The sequence below is a fragment of the Lycorma delicatula genome, chromosome 10 (assembly GCF_047948215.1).
Source record: "Lycorma delicatula isolate Av1 chromosome 10, ASM4794821v1, whole genome shotgun sequence".
Taxonomy (NCBI): domain Eukaryota; kingdom Metazoa; phylum Arthropoda; class Insecta; order Hemiptera; family Fulgoridae; genus Lycorma; species Lycorma delicatula.
The window spans coordinates 69,217,790-69,242,900 of NC_134464.1; the positions used below are offsets into that span (position 1 = coordinate 69,217,790).

General features: G+C 34.4%; 1 protein-coding gene across 3 annotated transcripts in view; it reads left to right on the top strand.

Moving 5' to 3' along the window:
- LOC142331114 (uncharacterized) overlaps window positions 1-24,501 on the top strand; it is a 243,754-nt gene extending 219,253 nt beyond the window's left edge. Inside the window, exons 3-11 of one of the 3 annotated variants that reach the window (XM_075376793.1) lie at window positions 384-3,437; window positions 9,311-9,442; window positions 10,270-11,622; window positions 12,492-12,608; window positions 13,580-13,858; window positions 17,525-19,375; window positions 20,473-21,339; window positions 22,341-22,586; window positions 23,282-24,501. In XM_075376793.1, coding sequence (XP_075232908.1) covers window positions 384-3,437; window positions 9,311-9,442; window positions 10,270-11,622; window positions 12,492-12,608; window positions 13,580-13,858; window positions 17,525-19,375; window positions 20,473-21,339; window positions 22,341-22,586; window positions 23,282-23,928 — 8,546 coding nt within the window. In that variant the 3' untranslated portion in view covers window positions 23,929-24,501. The remainder of the gene's footprint in view (window positions 1-383; window positions 3,438-9,310; window positions 9,443-10,269; window positions 11,623-12,491; window positions 12,609-13,579; window positions 13,859-17,524; window positions 19,376-20,472; window positions 21,340-22,340; window positions 22,587-23,281) is intronic. The other 2 variants (XM_075376795.1, XM_075376794.1) reach the window with 2 other exon arrangements.
- The last annotated feature ends 610 nt before the right edge of the window (window positions 24,502-25,111 follow it).

The following is a 25,111-nucleotide window of genomic DNA, read 5'->3' on the forward strand; positions in this document are numbered from 1 at the left end:
AACAAATTTGACCTTATTTCTAAAATTCTTTGTTTTTACATAACATATTTTGAAAGAAAAAACCTTTTTTTTAATGTTTATAAAGGTGTGTATTGGTAAAATATTTCAGTCAATTATTGATAATTATTTTCTAATACTATTTTGTGTTTCCCACAATCAATAGAAAGAAATATATGTATTTATTCTTATAGCTAGTCGCTAACATTGATATATTAATAAATAATTATTGGGTAAGTATTCCTGAATTAAAATCGTATTTGTCACTGTATATTAAATCATTTGAAGAAATATATTAAGATATCAATGTAAAAATCTGTAAACTTTTAAGAAATAAACACAACAAAGTAAAATAATTAATGAAGAATATTATTTGGTTGTTTCAGGTTCATATATATTTGGGTATGAAGTGGGACCAGATGGCCAATTCCATCATGAAAACAGAGGACCAGATGGAGTTGTTTATGGTTGCTATGGGTACATAGATCCAGACGGAAAACTACGAGCAACGCATTATTTATCAGACGGTTGGGGTTACAGAGTTGTAACGCCGGGAAAAGATGTTGAACTCTTCTTGCATCCACATGAGCATCATCATGAAGGACATAACCATGAAGAAGAAAACGAAGTACACGATCACTCAGAAACTGATCACCATCATGGAGAAGGAGAACACCATCATCATCATGATCATGAACATCATCATCATCATGGAGTCATAACACCATGGGGACAATTATATTTTCCTAAAGGATGCGGAAATATACAGGGAAATGTAACACAGACACCAGAATTTCCGGGACAACCACCATCAGTACCAGGAACTCCCACAGGATCACCAGGAGGCACGCCACCAAGTGTTGTTTGTTATCCAGGTTCAAAAGAACCACAATGTCAAACAAAACCGCCACCAGGATGCTATCCGGGATCTCAAGCTCCGGGTTGCGTAAGACCACCCTCTCCACCAGGTACCCCACCAGGAACACCTCCCGGTACACCACCTGGTACGCCACCAGGAGTTGTTTGTTACCCAGGATCTAAAGACCCGAGATGTCCTACGACGCCAACACCACCACCAGGATGTTATCCGGGATCTCAAGCACCGGGATGCGTAAGACCACCTTCTCCTCCCGGTACACCACCAGGAACACCTCCAGGCACACCGCCTGGGACGCCACCAGGAGTTGTTTGTTACCCAGGATCTAAAGACCCGAGATGTCCTACGACGCCAACACCACCACCAGGATGTTATCCGGGATCTCAAGCACCGGGATGCGTAAGACCACCTTCTCCTCCCGGTACACCACCAGGAACACCACCAGGCACACCGCCTGGTACGCCACCAGGAGTTGTTTGTTACCCAGGATCTAAAGACCCGAGATGTCCTACGACGCCAACACCACCACCAGGATGTTATCCGGGATCTCAAGCACCGGGATGCGTAAGACCACCTTCTCCTCCCGGTACACCACCAGGAACACCACCAGGCACACCGCCTGGTACGCCACCAGGAGTTGTTTGTTACCCAGGATCTAAAGACCCGAGATGTCCTACGACGCCAACACCTCCACCTGGATGTTATCCGGGATCTCAAGCACCGGGATGCGTAAGACCACCTTCCCCTCCCGGCACACCACCAGGAACACCGCCAGGTACACCACCTGGTACACCACCAGGAGTTGTTTGTTACCCAGGATCTAAAGACCCGAGATGTCCTACGACGCCAACACCACCACCAGGATGTTATCCGGGATCTCAAGCACCGGGATGCGTAAGACCACCTTCCCCTCCCGGCACACCACCAGGAACACCGCCAGGTACACCACCTGGTACACCACCAGGAGTTGTTTGTTACCCAGGATCTAAAGACCCGAGATGTCCTACGACGCCAACACCACCACCAGGATGTTATCCGGGATCTCAAGCTCCGGGTTGTGTAAGACCACCTTCTCCTCCAGGTACACCACCAGGAACACCGCCAGGTACACCACCTGGTACACCACCAGGAGTTGTTTGTTACCCTGGATCTAAAGATCCCAGATGTCCTACGACGCCAACACCTCCACCTGGATGTTATCCAGGATCTCAAGCACCGGGATGCGTAAGACCACCTTCTCCTCCCGGTACACCACCAGGAACACCGCCAGGTACACCACCTGGTACACCACCAGGAGTTGTTTGTTACCCAGGATCTAAAGATCCCAGATGTCCTACGACGCCAACACCACCACCAGGATGTTATCCGGGATCTCAAGCACCGGGATGCGTAAGACCACCTTCTCCTCCCGGTACACCACCAGGAACACCTCCAGGCACACCGCCTGGGACGCCACCAGGAGTTGTTTGTTACCCAGGATCTAAAGACCCGAGATGTCCTACGACGCCAACACCACCACCAGGATGTTATCCGGGATCTCAAGCTCCGGGTTGTGTAAGACCACCTTCTCCTCCAGGTACACCACCAGGAACACCGCCAGGTACACCACCTGGTACACCACCAGGAGTTGTTTGTTACCCAGGATCTAAAGATCCCAGATGTCCTACGACGCCAACACCTCCACCTGGATGTTATCCAGGATCTCAAGCACCGGGATGCGTAAGACCACCTTCCCCTCCCGGTACACCACCAGGAACACCGCCAGGTACACCACCTGGTACACCACCAGGAGTTGTTTGTTACCCAGGATCTAAAGATCCCAGATGTCCTACGACGCCAACACCACCACCAGGATGTTATCCGGGATCTCAAGCACCGGGATGCGTAAGACCACCTTCTCCTCCCGGTACACCACCAGGAACACCTCCAGGCACACCGCCTGGGACGCCACCAGGAGTTGTTTGTTACCCAGGATCTAAAGACCCGAGATGTCCTACGACGCCAACACCTCCACCTGGATGTTATCCGGGATCTCAAGCTCCAGGTTGCGTAAGACCACCTTCTCCTCCAGGTACACCTCCAGGTACACCGCCTGGTACGCCACCAGGTGTTGTTTGTTATCCAGGATCTAAAGACCCGAGATGTCCTACGACACCAACACCTCCAGCTGGATGTTATCCGGGATCTCAAGCACCGGGATGCGTGAGACCACCTTCTCCACCAGGCACTCCACCAGGAACACCTCCAGGCACACCGCCTGGGACGCCACCAGGAGTTGTTTGTTACCCAGGATCTAAAGACCCGAGATGTCCTACGACGCCAACACCTCCACCTGGATGTTATCCGGGATCTCAAGCTCCGGGTTGCGTAAGACCACCTTCTCCTCCAGGTACACCTCCAGGTACACCGCCTGGTACGCCACCAGGATTTTGTTATCCAGGATCTAAAGACCCGAGATGTCCTACGTCGCCAACACCTCCACCTGGATGTTATCCTGGATCTCAAGCACCGGGTTGTTTACAACCACCAGCTACACCATCACCACCGACTCAGTGTTTTCCTGGTAAGAAAACAATTTTTTTTTTTCAATTATGATTTTCTTTACACTTCATCGTTTGTTTCTTTTTTTAACTGATGTTTTTATGTTCGTACGAAAATGTGTACAGTGTCATTTTTAATTGATTTATATTAGATTATTGTTTAAATTTCAGAAAAGAAATAATTTTAAGTAATAAGATTTGTAGTAATTAATTTTACCTGTTATAAAAACAATTGAAAAGAAGATTCTTCCCTTATGAGTTCTTAAAATTCCTCTTCTCAATATAGTTTTCAATAACGTATTTTTATTTAGAAAAGGCGACAGTCTGATAAATTTGTCCTGTAATGAAGTAATAAAAATTTCGTAATCTTGTAATTCCTAATTAGTTTATTCATCAACTTTTAGTTTAAAACATGTTTTATCGTTGAAAATTAATATCTTAGACAAATGTACAACCATCATGCATCAATAAACAATAAGGAAATTGTTTTTTCTTTTGTTTAACATGGAATGTAAGAATAAAATGAACAGAAAATTCAGGTATGTTATTATGTTATTGCCTTATATTCGATAGCTTAGCATACGAATGACCATACCGTACTAGTCTTTCTGTATATATTTTCCATTGATTTTAAATTATTTTATTTCTTCCGTTCACACATTTGTTAATATCTGGAACGTGGTATTAAATCACTTATTTCCATTTTCTCTCAATCTATACAATATCATTACAATATCATTTTCACTAGTTTTTATCCAAACATGAAATTAACATGCTGTATTACAAAAAAAAAAATTGCTATCAAATAATAACTAACATTTTGTTACTGTGTACTAAAAATTTGCGAATTTTCAGCCTATATTAATATTCCTGTAATTGACTATTTTCCAAGTAATAGTTGATTTATCCGTGAATAGTTAATTTCATTATTATACGAAAAGAATTTGTTTGATCATTTTGAAAGGTTTATTAAGATAACATGATAATGATAAATAAAAAAAGCAAAAAAAAAAATGAATTTCTGGACACGATTGAATTTCTTTCTAATTATATACAAAACAGACCCCAGCCCGGATGTAAGGTTACTTTTGCCACTGAAATCAATGGTAAAATATTTTGATTTAGACTTTTTCTTTTCAATACATCTCTAAGGTAACAGCAGTGTCGTTTCTGAGAATAAGAAATATGAAAATTAATTGGAAAATAAATGAAAACTGAAAAGTAAAACACTATTTTCACAATGAATATGTGCAATGCAGTTGACCCATCTCATTAGTAACTGGAAATTGATAAAAACTTTGTTCAGGAATAGTTCAACTTTTTCTTGCACGCCATCCTCGGTCCGCGAATGCAATAAATATTACGTCATAAAATAAAAACCTTTTTTAAATGCCTTTGACAAATTTTATGGGATTGGCATTTTAACGCATTTTTTTCAACTTTTCTAGTTTGAAAGGTGTATAAAAAACACTTCAGTTCGATATCTCAAATGGTTAAACGATTTTACATCTTTCTCGCCATTTTGTAAATATAAATCTCTATATCTAAATCTCGAGAAATGCTCTCCTGTCAGGCAAACCGTAATAAAACCCAACCAATAATTCTCAAATTTTACTGCTGTAGATAAGACTTTCTTTTTTAATTTTATAATATGGGCAGTATAAGTTATATTTTAATAACGAAAAAATAATCATAAATTCAAAAAAAAACAGGAACTCTGACATGAAACTGATGAACAGTTAATCACAATAACAGCCATGCAATTAATATGAAGTGAATATCAAATAATGGTTAAAATACGTTTTCCTCTAAATACAAGTTAGTTTAAATGTGTTTTTTAATACCACATTACCTCTATCGTAATAATTATCACATGCTTTCATTAGCTTATTAAAACAAATTTACTTTTTTTTATAATTTTGCCAGTAGTGATAAAAATGATAAAGACTTTAGTTTCTAGGTAGACATTAAGATATTTAAAAATTCTTTTTGCGTGTTTCAAAGTAAATAAATAAAATGTTGTGGCACGCAGTTCACCAAGTTTTAATTTTTAAATTGTTACTCTAGTAATTTTTATTATATTTTTTTGTAAAATAATTTCACAATGAGTTTGAAGCTCAGTAACTAACTTACTTTCTCAGTATTTTTAAAAATTTGAAAGTTTCGTAATTCCAGTTAGTTACTGATATTTTTCAAAAACCATAATCAACCACTCTATTTAACCATGTTAAGTAGGTTGAAATGTACAGAAATATTCCGTAATTATTACTTTGTACATAGTCTTTTCCATTCTCCGTGATAAAATTAGATATTTTTGGACATCTGGTTTTGTAGTAATTCACCAATTTAGTGATTTAATTTGGTGATTCAATTAAACACACATTTCAGAAATGGTCGACTTGAGACTGTACAAAGACTACATTTCAGTTACAATCATACATATCACCCTCTGAAGTAATGCCTAACGGTGATTCCCGGACGCTAAACAGGAAAAAAAATAAGTTCCTTGTAATTGGATTATTAAAAATTTTAATTAATTATAAAAATGAGGTACTATTTAGTAGTCAATGAAATGATATTAAAAAAAAATGTGTTAATTAGTTTTCTAGCAGAATTGGCCTTTTACAGTGACTCTTAAATAAGTCAATGCCTGAACATCTTACACGCAGTGGTTTAAAAGATGTAATACATTCATGGCCCAATACAACTAGAATAGCTATATTAATGGGTAAAGTATTGGTGAAAATGTCAAAAATGGATTTCGGGTTTTCATTCAAAGGTTTTTTTAGGGTCCAACTAGTTCATCTAGACAATTAAAAACATATGTATGTATGGGAGTAAATTTTTACATTGTGTCGCACTGCTTTAACCCGTTATATCAGGATTAATGAAACCGAATTTCTTTAAACGTGGCTCAATTAATCATAATAATTTTTATTTCAAAATTTGTTAAGGGGATGGTGGAAATATCGCAAAAAAACAATTTCGATTTTCTTCAATAGGCATTATAGATAAAACTTTATTAAAACAATTTCGTAACTACAATTCATATCTACATAACCCAAAAACTTTTACTTTCCCGTCAAGATAGCGATATAGAACAGTCATATCTCTAGAAAGGAAACTATTATAGTCGCTCCAATTTGAACATATGCGGTTTTCACCGGATCTTGACGTTTTGACATTTAAAAAACAAAAAAAAAACCGGATGGAAATTATCCGGATGTTAATGTTCGTATGTACGTGTGTATGTTCGGTGTTGGCTTCTAAATCACCTTATATCTCCAGAACTACTGGACCGATTTTGACCAATATTGGTCAAATAATATCTATACATGAGGTACTGATGCCACTAAATTTTCAACTTATAAGGTCCAGCGGGTGAGGTTTTAGAGCAAGTTAACCCTGAGTATCCCGAGATTTTGCCTAAAGTTCACATTTTTCTTAGACATAATTGTTAACAATTAACAAATAACAATAATTGTTAAAAACGTTTTGAATAATCGCATCCTCACCCCAAAATGTGCTGATGTAGTCGCTTGCTATGTTGTGACGTCACAAGTGAGCGGTAGAATTAAATAAATGGGTAATATTTAAAGTGTAAAAAAGTATCTCGGCTTGGATGTTTCTCGAACTCAAATCCCCTGGTTGACTTGGTATCTGGTGTCTTAAACCTTGCGGCTACACCAGCCTACCGGTCGTAAAAGCGAGCAAGTTGTGAAATTACATTAGTTTATTAGTGCCGACCGTCGCCGCTACTACCGCCACACTCGCGCGAATTAAGTACGGTATGCGCACGCGTTTTATTTAAGAGTCATTGAATTAAATAAACGAAACAATATCATATATGAAAAAAATGATAAATATTTTAATTTAAGTTGTTGTGTTACATACACATGTAAGCCGTGCATCAGAAACAACTGGGTTGTCAGTTTTTTTTTCAATAATCAACCCACACTTTTAAAATTGAAATATATGTTATCTGTTCTTTTGGTTTATCCCCCTTCGGTTTAAATACTTTTCAAAAATTTTTTAAAATCTTATACTTCTTGTTTAGAGTTTTAAAAAATTATCTACTATTTTTTTTTAATTACCGACCCTGGACTGTAATGAAGAAAAAGGTTTTGAAATTTTTCTTTCATTAATTTTCTAGCTTTTACTGAAGAGATGTTAGATTTAGAGAAAAATTTATTTAAGTAAACTGTTGAGCTTAACTATATGACTATCTGTAGAAAAATGTTTCTTAAAATTTATTTCCCCACTTCTGAAATGTATATATTCTTATTTTTGTTTTTTTGCCTCAATTCTTGTAATTTTTATTATTAGGAGCCGGACAAGTCATGCAATATTTCTCCAATTTTGTCAGCCTATCAAGACGAACATACCATGTTTTATTTTTAAAGATTATCTGTTAACAATGACAAAGCAATATTTAAATGCTTTTTTGGAAATTAGTTAACTGTTACACCAATAGCGCCTAAATTGATTGAAATTAAGAAAATGTCAGATATTATCTCGTTAAAAATACGTATGTTTTATTACTGTGTGTACGTGAAGAGTAAGTCATATCAGGTTTAAAAGCAATAAAATTTTTTTTCTTTACATTTTTCAGTTTTTAAAAATGAAATTCTTGGTAATAAAATTAAACTATAAAAAACTTGTTGGGTAATTAAGTAAAACCACTCAAAAATTCTTATTATTGTTATTATGATGTCAATTATTAAACTTAAACTCATTGGAAAAAATATAATTAACAATAGTTAATGTAATAAAAACAAATCAATATAAATAAAAATGTAAATGTTTGTTCAAAATCTTAAATCTCCGAAAGTTCTCCACCGATTGCTTTGAAATTTTGAAACAACGTTGCATTCGAATACGCTGGTGTTTTTATTTACCTACTGTTTATATACCTATGATGTCACACCTGTGACAGATAAAAACATTTTATTTTTAAAAAGACTGTAAAGGACATAAAAAAACACACGCTATACTAAATATTTTACGATTCCATTTCAATGTTTCTGATATGTGTGTCCGCTATAGACTAAAAAACTACTGAACCGATTTACGGGTGGGGAAAAAGGGAGAAAGGTACATTCGGAAAAGGGAAATATATAGAAAATTCGGTAAAAGGAAAACTCGAAAAAGGTAGAAGGGAAGGGGAAAATGGAAAGAAAAAGGGGAAAACGGGGAAAAGGAATAATGGGAAAAGGAAAAAATAAAAGGTAAAGGGGTAAGGAAAATAGGGAAAAGGAAAATGAAGGAAAGGGAAAGGGGAGAAAGGGGGGCAATAGGAGAAATGAAAGTGGTAAATGGGGAAATGGAAAGGGAATGTGGTAAAAATGAAAATTGGATAAGGAAAATGGGATAAGAAGGAAAAAGGAAAAGGGGAGAAGGGAAAGGAGAAAAAGGAAAAGAGTGAAATTGTAAACGGGAAAGGTTAAATTTTGTGAAGTTCCGTAATATTCATTTTGTTAATGTTTTATCAAACTTTCAATTTTGTTCATTTAATTTATATATATATATATATATATATATATATACTCAAATCTAACAATAGCGAAGCATTGCCGGATCTGCTAATTAGAAAATAAATTTCCTGACTCATGTCAAAACTTTTAACAATAAATTAATATTTTTAAAAAATATTGTTACTATGGGTACTTAAGGAAATAATATTCAATAAAAATTTATCAAGCAAAAAGAAATTTATGTGAACATTATTAATTAAAAATTATTTTTTCACGTACTGATCTTGTAGTTTACGAATTTGACTAATTTAAAACAGATAAATAAATAACTTTCACCAAGTTACAATAGTACGTAAAAAATACATAATAAAAGTTATTTACACAGTGCGATTTTAGTAAATTGTGTTTTTTACTCTTTTAAGGTTCGAAGGATCCTTCATGTCCCCGTCCTCCAGGAGAATATCTCCCACCGCCAAACTGTTATCCAGGATCTAAAGATCCCAGATGTCAAACAGGTACACCAACTCCACAACCACCTTCACAATGCTTCCCAGGTGAGTAAACACTACATCTTACAAAGTTCTGTATTTAAAAACAAATTGTTTTATAAAATCTTTCATGGAAATTCTTTCACTATAAGAATCTAACTTTAAATAACTGTAATTTTAGTTAATGAGGTAAATAATTTAATTTTAATTATAACTTTTTGTAAAAAGTTAAAAAATGTAATAACATCAAAAGTAATCCTATCCTTTTCTACAAGCTTTAAATAAACACATTTGAAATAATGAGAAACCCTGTTTCCTACGTTTAACTAAAACAAAAAAAAACAGACCAACACATTCCTTTATGTTCTTTATATATCTTCAGAGTGTATCACGATAAGTGATACGCGATACGATAAGTATCGGTACAATACGATACTTATCTCACTTATCAATATGATAAGTGAAGTATTTTGGGATTGCAGGGGTGCAAAAATTTATTGGATTTAAAGCTACACAAGTAGAAAGTTTAAGCATGTGAATATAAAGGTCAGCAAAAGTTCAGTAGAACAATCTAACAGGTTTCATGTATTAATAAATAATGACTTTTGCCATTTTTATTATAAAATAGACCAAAAAATTGCCTCACCTTAAAAATTACCTCATGAAATTTCACGTGTTATCTTTGTATAAAAGTTTAATTTCCTTCTCTAGATATTGAATTGAAGAAGACCAAAATAGTTTTAAAACATAAGAAATAAAAAAACCATTGTTAGTCTAGAAAAACAGAATATTCCATTTTATAATTTATTTTTTATAATGGTTGAATTTCGATGATTTTTCTAGCCACCCATATTATTTGAAGAAAATAATATTATATTTAAATTTATTTGCAGGTTCAACAAATCCCGATTGTCTGAAACCGAAACCTCCGTCAACTCAACCACCGGTAACACCAGCGTATTGTTATCCAGGTTCTACTGATCCTAGATGCACACAAACACCAAGGCCACCTACAGGACCTGGAACTCAACCACCATTGAACTGTTATCCAGGTTCTACAGATCCTAGATGCCCACAAACACCAAGGCCACCTACAGGACCTGGAACTCAACCACCATTGAACTGTTATCCAGGTTCTACAGATCCTAGATGTCCACAAACACCAAAACCACCAACGGGTCCTGGAACTCAACCACCATTGAACTGTTATCCAGGTTCTACAGATCCTAGATGTCCACAAACTCCAAGGCCACCAACGGGGCCTGGAACTCAACCACCACTAAACTGTTATCCAGGTTCTACAGATCCTAGATGTCCACAAACGCCAAGGCCACCAACGGGTCCTGGAACTCAACCACCATTGAACTGTTATCCAGGTTCTACAGATCCTAGATGTCCACAAACACCAAGGCCACCTACAGGTCCAGGAACTCAACCACCACTTAACTGTTATCCAGGTTCTACAGATCCTAGATGTCCACAAACACCAAGGCCACCTACAGGTCCTGGAACTCAACCACCACTGAACTGTTATCCAGGTTCTACAGATCCTAGATGTCCACAAACACCAAGGCCACCAACGGGGCCTGGAACTCAACCACCACTGAACTGTTATCCAGGTTCTACAGATCCTAGATGCCCACAAACACCAAGGCCACCTACAGGTCCAGGAACTCAACCACCACTAAACTGTTATCCAGGTTCTACAGATCCTAGATGTCCACAAACGCCAAGGCCACCAACGGGGCCTGGAACTCAACCACCACTAAACTGTTATCCAGGTTCTACAGATCCTAGATGTCCACAAACACCAAGGCCACCTACAGGTCCTGGAACTCAACCACCACTGAACTGTTATCCAGGTTCTACAGATCCTAGATGTCCACAAACGCCAAGGCCACCAACGGGGCCTGGAACTCAACCACCACTAAACTGTTATCCAGGTTCTACAGATCCTAGATGTCCACAAACGCCAAGGCCACCAACGGGTCCTGGAACTCAACCACCATTGAACTGTTATCCAGGGTCTACAGATCCTAGATGCCCACAAACACCAAGGCCACCTACAGGTCCAGGAACTCAACCACCACTGAACTGTTATCCAGGTTCTACAGATCCTAGATGTCCACAAACACCAAGGCCACCTACAGGTCCTGGAACTCAGCCACCATTGAACTGCTACCCGGGATCAACAGATCCTAGATGTTCAACAGTAACACCGTATCCACCAGCCCAATGTTATCCAGGTATATTTATATTAAAAGGTTTATACTTTTATAGTAATAAAATAATAAAAATTTTTATTTTTTCCTATTAGTTTTTTTTTTTTAGTAAATTGGAGATAAATTTTTTTTACCATTTTATCGCTTTTATTTTATGAGAGCAACAATGGTTTTCTTTTTACAAATGTTGAAAATTATTTTGATTATCACTGAAGAAATATTTTCAACTTTTTAGAGCAAATTTGTTTATTTTTTTTGTACTTTATAGTCTCCCGCCCACATATTTTCAATCAAATGCCATTAATACATTCATATTGGTAATATACTAGCGCTGAGTTAGTGTACGGTTATTTCTACGTAAAATTTTTTTATGTTGCAGTTTCTTTTTGTGTTTCATTTTTTCGAGAATCTTTGCTATCTTCACACAAAGAAAACTGATTTTGTTAAAATAAGAAAAGACGGAATGACAAATGATTCATTTACTTATGATGAGAAATCAGTTTGTCTTCGTTACACAATCACATAGTTTACAGTAAAAAATCAGTAACGATAGGTTATAGTAAAAAAATCCATTTCATTATCGTAATAAAATCGTTTTGTTGCCTCAACAAACCCGTAGTTACCGAAATATATGATTTGTTCTCATATGTAATCTCATTTGTAAACAAAGAAATATGTTTCAACAATTTCCGCCATATTGGATTTAGAACGATGTTAAATATGCTATATTATATTGTCATCAGAACCAAAGCTGAGTACAAAAGAACGATAGTAAATATGCTATATTATATTGTCATCAGAACTAAAGCTGTGTACAAAATTTCAGCTTCATTGAATAACGGGAAGTATCTAATTTCAATTACTAAATCACTGAAAAAATAACTTTCTTTCAGGTTCAAAAGATCCTAGCTGTTTTACATCAAAACCACCTGTCACGCCATCATACTGTTATCCAGGATCAACAGACCCACGATGTCAAACACCAAGGCCACCATCAGGATGTTATCCTGGTATGTTTCAAGATATTATGTAAAATTCATTACTAAATTTTCAAAAATCTTTCATGTCCTTAAATTGAATTTTTTTTTGCAACATCTTTATTCTCTTTTAAATAATTATGGAATATTTTATTTGCAATCAAATATGAATTTTCGAACTTACAATTTACTTTACATTTAAAATTATATTTTAATGACATCATTTTTTTTAAATTTTACCTTAATATTTTGTTAGACTTATTAAGTGAAAATTAATATTAATTCCAAATGTAGCGCTTCACTTAAATCTTGAAATCGATTCAATAAAGATAATGCAAATTTAAGCTTTTTTCCATCTAAAAAAATTGTTATTTAAATGCAAAAATTTCCAAATTTGTTTATGTAACTAGTCAACGTATTATTTCAATCTGATTACAAAGATATTGTCAAATTCATTTATTAAAGGTTTGCAGTATATTTTTTTTAAACTGCAATTCCTAACAATTTCATTAATTAATATTCCTTAAAAGGAACTAATAAAGAATACGTAATGATTAATTTATTGATTATAAACAAGATGTTTAAAAAAAATTTACGTTTTTTGAAATACAGTATCGAATTATAAATATTTGAAAATATTTCTTTCGTAGAAGAAACACAAAGTCAGTATTATTACTGCTGGAAACAGATCATCTTAGATAAATAATTATGTTTTAATATCTAAATCATCCAATATAATAAATGATACTTACGCCGCAAATGATTAAATAATTACTTCTACAAGTAGTAGTGTTTGAATTATTGAATTTCTTTCTTTATAGTTTACAGAAAAATATATTATAAAAAGAAAACATTACTTGTGTATACATCTTTTATAACTTAAGTAAAATGTTGCTATGGCTTTAAGCATTTATATTTTATTTAAAATTTCTTTTTTAAAAAAGACTAATAGAATATAATCGTAAAAAGCCATAATTATTTTTTTTATGTTTGTTTAATAACAGGTTCCAGAGATCCAAACTGTGTTACACCAACTTCCCCAACACCGACACCAGGAAAACCAGATACTCCATCTTACTGTTACCCTGGAACAACAGATCCAAGATGTCCGAAACCGACACCACCAGGATGTTACCCTGGCTCTAAAGAGCCTTCATGTACAAAACCACCAACAACAGGACCGCCATATTTGCCACCACCAAACTGTTTCCCTGGTTCTAAAGACCCGAGATGTCAAACAACCATACCAGCTACACCGTCGCCACCTACTCAGTGTTATCCAGGTAAAGTTTAATTAAATATAAAAATATGTATTCTTTAATAAAAAAAATTAACATATACTAAAAATAATAATAGTAGCATGTAGCACTAACATTTTTAACACAAATAATATTTAAAAATTCAATTTAAATAATGTGTTGAGAAACATGTTATCAAAGAACGTACAAAAAAAAAATGGAATTGCAGCAAATAAAGTAAACATAAATTCTTTTATTTTCAAAATAAAGTGTAATAATTAATTGAAAAACTATCACAATGATGAATTTTAATATATAGGAATGATCGTCCTTTCAAGTAGATAACTTAAGAACTATAAAAAGAGAATAAAGTTTGTAGTAGCATACAAACGTAATAAAAAACTTACTATATTTACAGTTATAAGATTAATATGTACATATCACTAAATTCTTCCCGGACTTTCATAACCTATTCTAGTAGTGAAAATAATAGAATAAAATGTAACATCATACATCCTAAAATGATTTGTTTGGGAGTACCGGCTAGTGAAAGAAATTCGGTCGGATTCCACTTTACCCAGTGAAATGAGGTCGTAAAAAAAAACAAAAAATGAGATCTTGAAATTTTTAGAACGATAATTAAGCTCTGAAACAGTTTACTAGACCGAGCACGTCTGTTTAAATGAATGTTATAAAATTTCGATGCATTTCTTGACATACTTCTGTACTACTTTTGTTGCTATTTTTAGTTCTTTAGGGTGTTCCTTAAGATGCTCAGCCGCATCCATAATTATTAGACAATAAATTAATTCAAGAGAATGAATTTTTGTTTTTCAAAGCAATATTTTTCATCCATCCCCAGCTGCAAAAATGTGCAGGGAAATGATAAAGTGAGTGGAAACGGCACAAGAGAAGTTGAGAGGCGCGCCATCTTGCTGGAAATACACCTTGAGTCTCAGAGCTAGAAGAACATCTTCAAGCAATTGCGGCAAATCTGCTTCTTGAAGAAACTGCAAGTAGACCTCAGCATTTAAGCGGCCAGGTAATATGATCGGACAAACATCTGATTGTGGAGAAGGCTGTACTGAACATTGACGCTAAATCAGTGTCAAATTACCTTCTACCGTTTCACGAGGATTTATTTTAGCCTATGGATGGTCATTGCGTTAATTAGCTTCGAGTGAAATTCGTCCGGTCGGTAAACAAAACATATTTGTAGAGTTACCTACCTATTTGTATTCCATCAATTGAACAACTCCAAGTGAAGCGGACCGTCTCCTACGACGGCAAACTAACTAAGGCAAACTGCATCGATAATCTCATCAATAACAGCGTCGTGTTTGACAGATTGTTCGTAACTGCAGGAATACTAGGTAGAGAATCTCTTTCCCGTAGATTGTGGAAATTCTCACTAATTGTTGGAATCCTACATTTTGAAAAACGTATTTCATATTCTGATTAGAATTACCACTGTAAACACCCCAAAAATTTGTTTTTTACCATAGATTTCTCATTTTTAAAATTAATAAAGTTTGCATTACGGTGCGCAAGCATATTGCCAGGTTAAATGTCTGCAATAACTCGATTGTTTGTCAACAGATTTTTAGAAATACGGTATCATTTTGTTCAAAATAAAATATAACAAGAAATTACAAAGATACTGTAGATTACAAAATTAAGATTGTAGATCATAAATTAAGATACTTAAATTACAAAATTTTGAAGGTGATGTGTATTTTGTAGAATACGTCACTGGTCTTACATATGTCAAATTTAATTAAAGTAGCTTTACCCGTTCCTGATAAATAATTTTTTTTTGAAAATCACAAGATGGCGTCAAGAAGGAAAACAAAGCAAAATATGATTTATTTTGCTGTAAATATTTTTGCTCATTTTATATGCAAACTCTGTTTATATGCATTAATGATTCGATTAAAATGTTAATTTTTATTAATGAAAGAAATAAAAAAAAATAATATTGCTATAAAAAATAAATCGACAAATAGTTCTTATTTCTGTAAAAATTAGACTCATTTCTAAAGAATTTTTTAGGTGATCCTAAAGGAATCGTACATTAACTGTGTCAAGTCCACAGAATAATGACGTGATATATCTGCTTAAATAGTACAGATTAGTAACCATCCATCTGTTAACATCTAGGCATGATTTTAAAACAAAACTACGAAAATCAAAATGAAATAAAAAAAAGCAACAGCTAAAAATGTTTTTAACAGAATGAAACAGTTTCATAATAAGAACATTTTTCTTGTGAATTAAGTTTAATGTTTGATGGTATGTAAAATATATGATAAGAAAAATAAAAATAAAATGCTAGAAGTTTTTATATGTGATTGGAGAGTAAACAGAAGAGTTAATGAGAACAGAAGCTTAACAAGAAAACTTCGAAAAGAATTTGGCTGCAATATATCATAAGAAAAGAAAGTTTGGTTGAAACAGTGCTGAAGTAAAAATCAGAAAATTTGAAAAATAGTAGATGATCTAAAAGGTGTTGGAAGCTATCAAAAAATCAAAAGGTTTACCTGGAAATTATAAAAGGATGGAGACTGTCTTTGAGCAAGGCACCTGCCTTAAATCACATGTTTAAAATTAAATTCAACCGTCGTTATTTTATGTTTAAGTACAATGTAGTTCCGAAAAGTATAAAAAACATAGCGATAATAAAACCCTAGTAACATATTAAAACTTTCAACAATGACATATAAAAATATATAAAATTATAAAATAAATAACTAAAGCGCACAGTAAAGATTGGTATACTTCACTTTCATTGCCATAATCACTAAAAGTAGGTTAACCAACCAAAAATTTCTTTCTCTGTGATAGGAAAATAGAAATATATTGAATAAAATAAGTTGAAAAAAAATTTAATTAAAAATAAACACACATATATATATATATATATATTGTAGAGACAATATTAGGATCAAAATTAAGATATAGGGGTTTCCGAGAAAAAGAGAACAGGAAACAGAATCCGAAAATGAAATAGTCGAAAGTATACAAAGAACAACTTGTGGAGAGAATGAAGAAATACTGGAAAGAGAGAAAACAGCAGTGAAGAATTCAAAATCAGTGATCTTTAATGTCAATCTTTGAGTAAATTCCTGTGTATGTAGAAGCAAATTTTTATTCATTTCTTTTAAATGATGTGTATTTCTAAATACATAAAACGTAACTAACAGTTTTTTTTTAAATTTATCCCGCTAAACACAATTTTTAATTCATTTGTCAGACGTTTCGTTTTTACATAGATTTCTCTTAAAAGATGTGATCTCCTTTTACAGGAATATAATTACATATATAAGTATGAAAAACACGAACAACTCATTATTAGGAGACACGGTTTTAATTATACTTGATAATAGCGTTGGTATTTATACAAATTTTATTATTATTAATAGGAAACATTATCTTTTTTTTGCCTTAGGGTGAAATGAATTAAAGTTATTTGTCTAGTATATATAATAAATAATTATCTTATATTAATACTAAAAAAGAATAATCCCACATATGTAGTAAATAACTGCGGAAATATTACTTTTAGTCAATTTATAGTGTGGTAAATAAACAAATTAACAAAAAAAAAAAAAAAAAAATAGGCACGAAAAAAGACACATTCATAATTTTCGTTTTTTTGTATTAATTATAATAATATTGAGTTATACGTACAATAATACATGTATGTTACAGGTTCAAGGGATCCAAATTGTATTTCAACGAAACCTACAACAACGTCACCACCAGTTACACCAAGTACTTGTTATCCAGGATCTACAGATCCCAGATGTCAAACTCAGACACCTAGACCCCCATCTGGTTGTTATCCTGGTTCTAGGGATCCTGCCTGCAAGCCAACAGGTCCTGGAACTCAACCACCTGTCAATTGTTACCCAGGATCAACAGATCCTAGATGTCCTACACAAACGCCTAGACCTCCATCTGGTTGTTATCCCGGATCAAAGGATCCTTCCTGCATTCCAACAGGTCCTGGAACTCAACCACCTGTCAGTTGTTACCCGGGATCAACAGATCCTAGATGTCCAACACAAACACCTAGACCTCCTTCTGGTTGTTATCCTGGATCAAAGGATCCTTCCTGTATTCCTACAGGTCCTGGAACTCAACCTCCTGTCAATTGTTACCCTGGATCAACAGATCCTAGATGTCCAACTCAAACCCCTAAACCTCCATCTGGTTGTTATCCAGGATCAAAGGATCCTTTCTGCAAGCCAACAGGTCCTGGAACTCAACCACCTGTCAGCTGTTACCCGGGATCAACAGATCCTAGATGTCCAACACAAACACCTAGACCTCCTTCTGGTTGTTATCCTGGATCAAAGGATCCTTCCTGTATTCCTACAGGTCCTGGAACTCAACCTCCTGTCAATTGTTACCCAGGATCAAAGGATCCTTTCTGCAAGCCAACAGGTCCTGGAACTCAACCACCTGTCAGCTGTTACCCGGGATCAACAGATCCTAGATGTCCTACTCAAACGCCTAGACCTCCATCTGGATGTTATCCAGGATCAAAGGATCCTTTCTGCAAGCCAACTGGTCCTGGAACTCAACCCCCTGCCAATTGTTACCCAGGATCAACAGATCCCAGATGTCCAACTCAAACGCCTAGACCTCCTTCTGGTTGTTACCCTGGTTCTAGGGATCCTGCCTGCAAGCCAACAGGTCCTGGAACTCAACCGCCTGTCAATTGTTACCCCGGATCAACAGATCCTAGATGCCCTACTCAAACACCTAGACCTCCTCCTGGTTGTTACCCTGGTTCTAGGGATCCTGCCTGCAAGCCATCAGGTCCTGGAACTCAACCGCCTGTCAATTGTTACCCTGGATCAACAGATCCTAGGTGTCCTACTCAAACGCCTAGACCTCCATCTGGTTGTTATCCTGGATCAAAGGATCCTTCCTGCATTCCAACAGGTCCTGGAACTCAACCTCCTGTCAATTGTTACCCAGGATCAACAGATCCTAGATGCCCTACTCAAACACCTAGACCTCCTCCTGGTTGTTACCCTGGTTCTAGGGATCCTGCCTGCAAGCCATCAGGTCCTGGAACTCAACCGCCTGTCAATTGTTACCCTGGATCAACAGATCCTAGGTGTCCTACTCAAACGCCTAGACCTCCATCTGGTTGTTATCCAGGATCAAAGGATCCTTTCTGCAAGCCAACAGGTCCTGGAACTCAACCACCTGTCAGTTGTTACCCGGGATCAACAGATCCTAGATGTCCAACACAAACGCCTAGACCTCCTTCTGGTTGTTACCCTGGATCAAAGGATCCTTCCTGTATTCCTACAGGTCCTGGAACTCAACCACCCGTCACTTGTTTTCCAGGATCTACAGATCCTAGATGCCAAACTCAAACTCCTAGACCTCCATCAGGTTGTTATCCTGGTTCTAAGGATCCTGCATGCACAACACCACCTACTACAGGACCACCGTATTTGCCACCACCTAATTGTTACCCAGGATCAACAGACCCAAGATGTCAAACAGTTACGCCAACACCACCATCTCAGTGTTATCCAGGTACAATTTTTACGAAAAAAATATTATCTTTTTTAACAGTTTCATTATTATTATCTTATTAATTTTTATTCTAAAGATTTAGTCGTGATAAAGATTTCGTAAATGGTACATCAAATTTATTACCACCCAGCTACTAGGTATTATTAATTTGATTATCATTTCAATACGTCTGTTATATATGAAGCGTTAATTATTAACATACATTCTTATATATTTTCAAATTCTTATACTTATTACTACAGAAATCACTACATTAGATGAAAATTATTTCATAATTCATACAATGTGTATATAAACATTGTGTGACTTATGAAAGACATCTCTAAAGAAAGACATAAGACATAAAGATTATTAAAAACATCTCTAGTATGTATTTTGTTTAGCTCCGTAATTAGGCGTTCTTGTTAAAATAAAAATTAACTATTCATAATTTACATCAACAAAACACAAATTCCATGCATAAATTATTTGCATGTTCAATTCAGTAGATGGTGGTGAACCTATAAATTAGCTTAGGATATATGTAGCTGCAGTAATATAAACAGCAGTAATCTATACATTGAGTATGATATATAATGTATAATTGGAAACGAAGAATCAAATGTATAAATACAAACACAAACGAATCACAATTGGTTTATTAAATAAATGTAAATCAAATAACGATTTAAAAATTGTTTAATACATTTTTTCTGAATTTTGTCAATTTCAAGTTTTTAAAATAATATTCACTAAAAAAAAAAATCCCAATATGCAGCGCGCCTGGCTCAGCAAAGACGAAAACGGTTCGCTACTTTTTTCATAAGCTTGGAATGAGGTATTTTCTAAACCTTGTAACAGACTCTGGTGATTGTATCATATTCCAGTTTACCTTCAACCTTAACAGAAAAAATTCCTATATTACACGTACTAAATTCAGGAATTTAATTTGTAATCTACATTAATATAAATCTATCTTTTGGTTAATATTATTATAATTTAAATTCTATCCAAGTGATTAAAGTATAAAATATATTAATCATTTATTTATTCTACCTCCCAGGATCCTAGCTACTTTACAACAAAACCGCCCATAACATAAGCATATTATTTTACAGGTTCAACGGATCCGAGATGTCAAACACAAACACCAAGACCTCCATCTGGTTGTTACCCAGGATCAAAGGATCCTTCTTGCACAAGACCACCGACAGGTCCTGGAACACAACCACCACCTAATTGTTATCCAGGTTCAACAGATCCAAGATGTCAAACACAAACACCAAGACCTCCATCTGGTTGTTACCCAGGATCAAAGGATCCTTCTTGCACAAGACCACCGACAGGTCCTGGAACACAACCACCACCTAATTGTTATCCAGGTTCAACAGATCCAAGATGTCAAACACAAACACCAAGACCTCCATCTGGTTGTTACCCAGGATCAAAGGATCCTTCTTGCACAAGACCACCGACAGGTCCTGGAACACAACCACCACCTAATTGTTATCCAGGTTCAACAGATCCAAGATGTCAAACACAAACACCAAGACCTCCATCTGGTTGTTACCCAGGATCAAAGGATCCTTCTTGCACAAGACCACCGACAGGTCCTGGAACACAACCACCACCTAATTGTTATCCAGGTTCAACAGATCCAAGATGTCAAACACAAACACCAAGACCTCCATCTGGTTGTTACCCAGGATCAAAGGATCCTTCTTGTACGAGACCACCGACAGGTCCTGGAACTCAACCACCGCCTAATTGTTATCCAGGTTCAACAGATCCGAGATGTACAACTCAAACACCAAGACCTCCATCTGGTTGTTATCCTGGATCAAACGATCCTGCTTGTACAAGACCACCAACAGGTCCTGGAACTCAACCGCCGCTTAATTGTTATCCAGGTTCCACAGATCCCAGATGTTCTTCCACAACGCCAGCTCCTCCATCTCCACGACCACCTGCGCAATGTTTCCCTGGTGAGTAGTTATGGTTAAATAATCGTGAATTGAGTAGGAGTTAATGAATTATTTTTATAACTCGAGATGATTTTAAAAATTTTTTAACTAAAATATACAATTATTATATTAAATAGGAATACGTAAGTTACTGCCCAATCACCTGTTTTTACACGGCTGCCAAAAAGGAGTGTAATGTATTTAGAGTGTGTATATGTATGTTCCATCGAAGTAGTTCACCGACTGAACTGGGTTAGATGTGTGTTACCGCGTTGGAATCCTATCGTTATCGGAAGTGTCATAGGCTATATAAATATGTCTCTCTCACTCACACTCTCTCTCTCTCTCTCTCTCTCTCTCTCTCTCTCAATATATATATATATATATATATATATATATATATAAAATATGTATGTATATATATATATATATATATTAAATAGATTTAAAAAAATAGAAAAAAAATATACTATATACAAAATTGTCACGCGCATGCTTGTAAATTATTTTATCAAAGTAAATATCCTGTCTAAGTAATTATCCTGTCTTAAAGAGCAATGTATTTATCTCTTTTTTAATAGAAAGCTTTTAGTATAAAAAAAAATTTCCATATATTAGTAGGAATAATGAAAATGAAATTCTTTTGCATGTCGTTGTGACTTTCGACAATTTTTCTATAATAACTCTTAATTATTTAAATGTTAGTGATGTATTATTAAAAAGAGTTATTCAATTTAAGTGTAATTGCTTAAGTGTATATTAAATATTTACGTATTTTCCTTACACAAATATAAATTATACAGAAAATTGTCATCATATGATGGTGTGGAAGATATTGCAATATGATATAATAATACAGATACATCCAAACCATTAGGATGATATATTGCAATTAAATTACAACAAAGATATTGTCAAGCATTTTTTTTTTCTAAAAAAAAAAAGTATTTTAAGAACTTTTTTTAATACTCATTACCCTAAATAATACTAAATTCATCCCATAATCTATGCAATTTTTCCAGGTTCAACAGATCCCAACTGCGCAACGCCAAGACCACCTACAACACCCAGCTACTGTTATCCTGGTTCAAATGACCCTAGATGTCAAACTCAAACACCTCAACCTCCATCTGGTTGTTATCCTGGTTCTAGGGATCCTGCGTGTACTCCATCTGGTCCTGGCATCACACCACCGCTTAACTGTTATCCAGGTTCAACAGATCCTAGATGTCCTACATCTCCTCGACCACCAACACAATGTTATCCAGGTATGAAATAGTTTTTTTTTTATTCAATTTCATTTAGTAAGCAAATATTTCGTTTATAAAGATAGGTCATTGCGATAATAATTTAATAATAAATTATGAGTAATTTTAATTTTTCACAAGGCGTTAAATTTTTCTGGAATATATTGAAACAATAATTAGTTGATACTAATAATCATTGATACTTTTTCTTAGATTTAGAATAGGAAAACTCACATATAACGTGATTTAAATAACAATTACCAAAATTTAATACTTGTTCTTAGGAACTACCTATTAGTACCAAGGAAATAATCCACTAAAATTTATATACTTTACAAAATTATAAGCCATGTGCTCTACATACGTATACATATCTACATATATATATTATAATTACTTCTATATTCTAGGGGTATACATGTAAATACGAACCATTTATACATAAATAATACAAAAACAAAAATTATACATAATAATACAAAACATTTATATAAACTGTTTATCATCAGTCTAGATCAGCAACATCAAGTTATTCTTTGTTACTTAGTATCAACAGATCCTAAGATCAAATTCAACCGACAAGACCATTATTTAACTTTTTTCTTGATCAAGGAAACATTTATCAATGATATGTTCTGAGGTTAACATTGGTAAAATGTTTGTATTACATATAAAATAAAGAAATTTAATTATTGATGTAATGATTTATATTCCAGGCTCAAGGGATCCAAACTGTCAGCAGACAACACCGCCACCACCACCAACTAAACCGCAACAACCAGGAACAACACCAGGTTGTAACTGCACTTCTCAAGGACAACCAGGAGGATATCCACCTTTTGGTCAACCACCTTACCAAGGCGCAGGCACAAATGGTTCTCAAGTATATTATGTAATACCATATCCAGTTCCTATTGTTCCCAGCCCTGGTCAATGTCCATGTTATTTTGTCAGTCCGAATAACGGTTCCTCATATAATAACACGACTCTACCGCCTGGATATGTAGTAGGCTATGTACCAGTTGTATTTTATCCATATTGTGCAGGAAGTGGTAGTACGGATCAGGAAAACGCATTAAGACCGTATTTTCCAACAGCATTTGCTGTACCATACCAATGCGGTCAATGTAATCCTAGTAATAATAATTCAAAACATGTCGGTAAAAGACTAAGTGTTTACGATTTTAATGAAGTCTTAGAACACAGTGAGATGAATCATGGGAAATATATGGTAAATGATATGGAAAATAGTAACAGCAATTTTAACAATAAATTACAGTTTAGAAAAAGAGCGTATTATGGTGACAGATTAGTACCCAGAGGTAGATTTAAAGGAAAACATAGTGCAGTTGTTGAGAGCTGAATTTTTTCATAATATTATTATTCTGGCTTGGATTTATAAGGTATTCATTCAGTTTTCATTACATAATATTTTCTATGTTTCATATCTTCCAACATCGAGCTATGAAAAAAAAAAATTTTTATTTAGTCTATCTCCCGCTAATTTCAATGAAGTTTTATTAATTTTTTACATTATGAATATACGAGAACAACAATTTCTATTTTATTTTTTCATACAGTGAAATTAATATCATCTAATAAAAAATTCCCACATGCTGAGTTGATTTTACTGTAGTCACAAATTACCTGTAGACAGGTAAAAATAAATATTTAAATTTTACAACTAAAAATACATAATAAAAGGAAATACTAAAAAACTGAAAATTATCAGACGAAATTACTTAATTTAACAAACTCTATAATAAAGCAATCAATAATAATCTGTATTATTAAATTATCGTTGCAATGACTGATGTTACTTTTATAATGTTTTCTAATGAAAACTCAAAGATTATATTTTGCCGAAATATAATAATATTTTTAGATTAAAGAAGTACTGCAACAGATAAATTAATTAATAAAAATTGCTATTAAAAATCTGTACAAATCGATTATTATAGAAAAAACATAGATTGTTAATGAGCATAATTAATTATTTCATTGAATAAAAAAAAATCTATGCTCTATTGTATTACTTTTTTATTTTATACGTTTAAATTTCCTGCTATTTTTTTTTTAAAGTAGCTATTTAAAAATTAATATTTTTGAAATATTATTATTAAAATATTAACATACGTCAAGCGTGTAATTTTACTAATATCTATTATTCGATTGTGAAATGAATTTTAATTCATTGTTCCGCGGATCAATTTTCAATCCCATAAAATTAAAGTTTTGTTTAAATAGAAATATTAACAGTGAGCATACATTAAACTTTACTTCTTCACATATAACTAACACAAGACCAGTTTAATTATTGTAAATGAATAAATAACGTATAGTAAGGTAGTGTAAAACCAAATGAAAAAAAAAAAAAAAACTATTACGCGAAAGTTGGAGGGTATGAAAATATGATACCAGTTAAATTATTACTCTTTTTTGTTTCTTTTAAAATCCTATATTTGAAAATTTTATTTTTGTGCCATAACATCTTTATTTTATACCATGGTCATACTATTACTTTTACTTTTTCTTATATAACTAAA